The 6,289-nt window shown below is 37.4% G+C and overlaps 1 protein-coding gene across 3 annotated transcripts in view; it reads right to left on the bottom strand.

Annotated features, from left to right (window-relative positions):
• Nucleotides 1–120: 120 nt before the first annotated feature.
• The window catches only part of Pir (pirin), a 66,394-nt gene continuing 60,225 nt past the window's right edge, over nucleotides 121–6,289 (bottom strand). For all 3 annotated transcript variants that reach the window (XM_048335797.1, XM_048335798.1, XM_048335799.1), the window contains 2 exons: nucleotides 3,115–3,181; nucleotides 121–243 (listed from right to left, as the gene is read on the bottom strand). In XM_048335797.1, coding sequence (XP_048191754.1) covers nucleotides 131–243; nucleotides 3,115–3,181 — 180 coding nt within the window. In that variant the 3' untranslated portion in view covers nucleotides 121–130. The remainder of the gene's footprint in view (nucleotides 244–3,114; nucleotides 3,182–6,289) is intronic.

Below are 6,289 nucleotides of genomic sequence, written 5' to 3'. Positions count from 1 at the left end.
ATATCACTTTCTTGTGGAATTCTTTAGAAACATCAGCTAAGTGAGCTTTGGAAATGGAATGCTTTGAATGGTGAACACCACAAATTGTCCAAATTTTAGGAAGCATCAGATTCTGTTTTCGTGCCCTTCACTAGTTTCCAATCTTTGATTTCCAGGTTTTGGCTTTTTCAAACCCATTTTTTGCATTTCTGAAATCAAGAATGGCCTCAGAAATTTCTTCATTGGTGTTCATCACAAATGGACCTAGGACAGAAAGAGACATTCACAATGTTCTGGGTGAAAACATCATTGTTTATCACTAGAAATGATACATATTTCTTTATTTTATTTTATTTTTGTTGGTCGTGGGGCTTGAACTCTAGGCCTGGGTGCTGTCCCTGAGCTCTTCAGCTCAAGGCTAGTGCTCTACCACTTGAGCCACAGTGCCACTTCTAGTTTCCTGGTGGTTAATTGGAGATAAGAGTCTCACAGATGTTTCTTGCCCAGGCTGGCTTTGAACCACGATCATCAGATCTCAGCCTCCTGAGTAGCTAGGATTACAGGATTACAGGATTACTGGTTGATACATATTTCTGTAAGCTTCTAATTTGAAATGAAATCCAGGCATCTGAGTACAGTAAATTTCTCTTTCTCACTATTCAGTTCTACAGGACTGCAGTTTGAGTTTCTTGGTTAAGATTGTGTTTGATCCTAGATTTCCATAAAGACTGAACTTGGGATAAACAAAGCACTCACATCGCAGCCATTCACTGCAGGTAATGACAACACCTTTATTCAAAACTTCTTAGAGAAAAAAAATTAATGGCTTAAATTTAAACTTTTTTAGGGTTTTTTTTTTCCTGCCGTAGTGTGTGCATCACCTTATTTCTCTCTCTAAAACAAAACAAAATAAAAACAAAAACAATACAACATACACAGAACAAGATTTTTAAGAAGGTAAGAGGGCTGGGGATATGGCCTAGTGGCAAGAGTGCCTGCTTCATATACATGAGGCCCTGGGTTCCATTCCCCAGCACCACATATACAGAAAACGGCCAGAAGTGGCGCTGTGGCTCAAGTGGTAGAGTGCTAGCCTTAAGCAAAAAGAAGCCAGGAACAGTGCTCAGGCCCTGAGTCCAAGGCCCAGGACTGGCCAAAAAAAAAAAAAAGAAAGAAGGTCAAAGAAAGTTATTCTAGCTGGGCACTAGCGTCTCACGCCTATCTACTAGCTATCCTACTAGTTATCCTACTAGCTATCTACTAGTTATCCTAGCTACTCAGGAGGCTGATGTCTTAGGATTGCAGTTCACAGCCAGCCTGGGTAGGAAAGCCCATGAGACTTTTACCTCCAATTAATCACCAGAAAACCAGAAGTGGAGCTGTGGTCCAAAGTGGTAGAAGGCTAGCCTTGAGCAAAAAAGCTCAAGGACAGTGCCAAGGCTCTGAGTTCAAGCCTCATGACCAACAACAACAACAGCAACAAAGTTAAGTTTTAATGCTCCTATCATATTAAAGCAGAAAATGGCTATGATACTTTAAAACCATATTACATTAATTTGTTTTAATCATACCAAGTTCATAGTTCTATGTAGGGTTGGATCTCATTTTACTTTTTAGGGATTTAGAACAGTGCAAACTGTCCCCTTACATGAGTTACATATCAACAAACAGAAACTGTAAATTGTGTGTTACGAGCACAGCGAATTGTTATAAAGCAAGTCTACCTCTTGTATTCTGCATGCATTCCATTTGTCTTTCCACTTTCTGCAGTGAGTTGAAGCGGCACAAGGCCTTTACTGGTGGCACACTGTTAAGAATTTCCAGCCTTCAAAAACTTCAGTCAAAACCCTTTTCTTCATAAATTATTCAGAATCATATATTATGTTATTGCACCAATAAGCCAGTTAAGCTATTGAAACCATTGTTACATTTTGGAAAGAAAAAAAAATCAACATATTGACTGTCCTTAATAGACATATTCCAGTCCCCAATAGAGTACAAAGACATTTTTTTTTCAAGTTGAAATCCACTATAACAGGCTGCAAATATAGCTCCGTGGAAGAGTTCCTGACCCTGGGTTTGATCCCCAGCATCACAAAAAAAAGAAAGAAAAAGAGGAAAAACATACCTTATAACCTAATACAAAACCCCTACATTTCCCTCATAGTTCCAAGATCATTGTTTAACAAAATAGGTACTTAAAGAAGTATTTATATTTTTAAGAGAGTGGAGAATTCTAATGATGAAATTGCTTTGAACAAGAAACTTACAATCTAACAAAATAATACTGGAAAGCTAGAACTTGAGATGTCGAGAGGGAGTGAGGTCAAGGGTAGAGGGGTAGATGAATGAAGAGAGGAAGAGTTGGTGAATACACGTTATTCAATGTACATATCTAAAAATAGAACCAGGTAAAATGAGAGGATAGCTAAGGTTGGTAGAGATGGAAGAAAATGAGGAAAGGATTGATACTGATCAAGACACATTGTACTCAAGCTGACATGATGAATGTTAACTCATTTGTACTACTACTTAAAGATAACAAAAATAGACTCCTATCTTATCTGGCTAGAATATTTATTTTCTTAATTGAACAAACTAAAGAACAGTACAGTGAGTTTCTGTCAAAAACAGTCAACCAGTTAGCCAAAGACAACACAGTCAAAGACCAATCCAGAGTACACAATTCCCCTTATAAAGCTAATACACTAGGAAGACTCACCTCCCACTTTCATTTCTCACATCCACCACTCTCTGTACATTATTTTCATACTTACACATTCAATACTGGTTTTCTAGGAAACACTGTCCTTCTATATACCTCTTACCATCTTTAAATATGTCTGACTAACTCTCACAAGCCAATGCTTTGCATCATTTTCAACTACAATGGGTAAATGTTTTCTTTCCTCAATAGCCACACCACAGTATTCACTAATGGAAAGAGAGGAATGTAAAAATAAATCACCACATTATATATTTTGTCTTACAGTAGCAAAAAATGAAATGATATCCTTAAATTTGCTGATGGAGAGACAGGTCAAAAATCCAGCCATTTTCCCCAGTGGTGCCAAATACATACGCTCATCTCAAGAACAAAATCACTGAAAAAAATCAGGATCATTCTGAGCTTACCATGTTGGACAACTGGTTCTCTTAATGGCTCCCCAGCAATTAAAACGAAGTGGCATCTCTCTGGATCCTAAGTTTAGTAAAGAAATAAAGAAACAATCAACAAATGCCAAACAATTTGTACTTGACATGCCAGTATAATGGATGATATTTTTAATTTTGAGTACAAATTCCAAAAATACTTTGGGTAGAATACTCCTTAGGATGTATAGAAGTAACTAGAACTCAGAAATAAGTCCAGTGTACCAAAATGTTAACATTCCCTAATTAAGGAAGGAAAATTCAAATTAAGATTTTCTTGAAATGTTAAAATCTTTCTGACAAATTATGTAACTGGACTGGATTACTATAGGAATTATGGTTTCTCACTAACAATATATTTTGAAGGAAATATTACTTATACAACCCCCCCAAATTTTATGACTTTTTCAAAATTAAACTTTTTTCTTTAATTGTCAAAGTGTGGTATGGAGGGGTTACATATTCATATGTAAGGCAGTGGGTACATTTCTTGTTCAACTTGTTACCTCCTCCCTCATTTCCCCCCTCCCCCTCCCCCTGTCTCTCTCCCCCAAGAGTTTCGCAATTGGTCTTTGACTCTTGACATTATAGTTTCATATATGGCTCTGAAATGCTGGACTAAATAGAACGCTGTGAAAACAGCACCTATGGCACATTTTTTTCTGAAATTGTCCTATTTAGTAGTGTCACTGAAGTTTTTCCATACAATTAAGGAATTGCTTTTTCCTAAAGCTGGAAAAGATATTAATCATAATACAAAATATATTGTATTATGCCACTAGGTAAAGTTGGAGCTTGCCAGATTTCTTACTGAATGCCCAGCAGGGTTTAGGAACTTTGACCATAATTGCAAGCAACAGCAATCAATCCACTACTATTAGGGAAAGAAGCCAGGGAAAGTTCTCTATGGGAAGTTGTGCCTTTCTAAATGTGATGTTTAAGTGGCTATAAATTTAATAGATTTAAATAGTCACTACAAAGTATTTATTCCCTATGGGTTTTAGAGCCTTGAAATTTTAGTGTGAAATGAGAGGCATCATTTATAAGTTGATGTGATAAAGGATGTTACTTAATAGTATTTCAAGAGGGTTTTTTTCGGGGGGGGCTAGGGGAAAGAAGATATACTTGGAGTTTAAAGTTCAAGAAGCAGAGGAGAAAGGTTCAAAGAGAAGCAAAGAAAGCTTCTATCATGTGGGTGCTGACTGCTTAGAATGTGTTTCTTAATCCAAAGATGAGTCTTTTGGAAGAGATAAGCATACTCTACAGTTTACACATTTTGAAATGATAAAGTGCTAAATATAAAAACCTTTACTCTTTTTATATTACTCAAATAATATGATGAATTTCCAACTATTACTTGGACAGAATGATAAAAGGACACATGCATTTGGTCTAAAATAAGAAACTATAATACTCGTGGGAGTTAAGAAGTCAGGTTCTCTCTCACTACAGAAATCTGGAGGATGCTCCAAGCTTTGTTTGATGAGTTTTGCACAAATTTCACTTTTGAATGTTCTCACTTACTTTAATCTAAACCAGATCTCTATTGTATCTTTTTTTCTTTCCTACTGGCTCTTTGTTAAAATCTGATCCTCTCTCTGGATATTCAGTAGACTGCCAATATGGCTTAAAGTCTCAGCTGCTGTTATCTTGAAAATCCTCATCTATGGGTACCTTGCCCATAGTGTCCAATGATGAAAATCACACAAAGACATACAGAATGAAAGACCAATTTCACACATGAGATCTTGCGTGGTGCTAAGTCAATGCCTGATTTGATAGGGGGAAAAAAGTCTCATTACACAGTAACAGAGACCTACTTCTTCGAACCGTGATCCTTAGATCTCAGGCTCATGAATATCTAGGATTACAGGCGTGAGCCAGTGGCACCTGTCTTTTAAATAGCATTTTTCACAAGATCTTTTTAGTCCCTTCCACAGAATGTACCGTTTGTCAAGGAATTGCTGACATCAGTCTGTATACTTTTCTTTTTTAAAAAAAATTTTATTGTCAAACTGATGTACAGAGAGGTTACAGTTTCATACGGTAGGCCTTGGATACATTTCTTGTACTGTTTGTTACCTCCTCCCTCATTCCCCCCTCCCCCTCCCCCTTTCCCTCTCCCCCCATGAGTTGGTTCAGTTCATTTACACCAAACGGTTTTGCAAGTATTGCTTTTGGAGTCGTTTGTCTGGCTGTCCCCTGTCCTTATGGTTCCCCTCATCACTTTCTTTCTGGTGTTTTGATTTACCTTCCACATCCTTATTATTTGCAATGTGCTAGGTAATGTCTACCAAGAATGGAGGTTGTCCCTTATTGGGAATAATTAGTACAGGTTTAGGCAAGTCATAGCAGAGCATCACAAGGCCCAATAGCTATACCCTTATGAACACATAAGATGATGCTAAGTGAAATGAACTCCATGTTATGGAAACAGTTGTAACTCCTTTCAACGTTTTATGTGTATCTGTAGCTTCTATTATTGATGATGTTCTTGTATCACCTTCCTGTGGTTGTACCTACACTATCTCTGTAATCTTATCTGAGTATATTGGAAACCGTGTATACTGGTATTGGAAGTAGGAAATTGAAAGGGAATACCAAATTTGAAAGACACAGGGTAATAAAAGACAAACAACTACAAAAGCAATACTTGCAAAACTGTTTGGTGTAAGTGAACTGAATACCTCCGTGGGGGGGGGGGAAGGGAAAGGGGGAGGAGGGAGCGGGGTATGAGGGACAAGGTAACAAACTGTACAAGAAATGTATCCAGTGCCTAACGTATGAAACTGTAACCTTTCTGTACATCAGTTTGATAATAAAAATTTGAAAAAAAAAAAGAATGGAGGTTGTCAAGCCAAACCACATAATATTATAAACAAATCTGCTGTCTGTAGGTTCTGGCCTGTGTATAGCTCCCATGCCTCCTTTCTGTACTGGGTTGAAATATGTGAAACTGCGATTTCTATAGGGCAGAAGTGGTGAGTTCATATAGTTCAACTTCATATTAGAGGGCAGAGATCCTGAGATATGCATTTTTCTGGTGTTCATGGAATGTCTTCTTTCCTTTTCCTTTATAATTCATGGAGGTGCTGCAGATAATTAAGGTAGTGGAGGTGAACTGCCAGAAAAGTGAGCTAAGGTACAATAACTCCTA

Source organism: Perognathus longimembris, chromosome 28 (assembly GCF_023159225.1).
Source record: "Perognathus longimembris pacificus isolate PPM17 chromosome 28, ASM2315922v1, whole genome shotgun sequence".
NCBI classification, from domain to species: Eukaryota; Metazoa; Chordata; class Mammalia; order Rodentia; family Heteromyidae; genus Perognathus; species Perognathus longimembris.
Note: the sequence above shows the minus strand (reverse complement) of the source record. Positions and strands in the feature narration are given on the sequence as shown.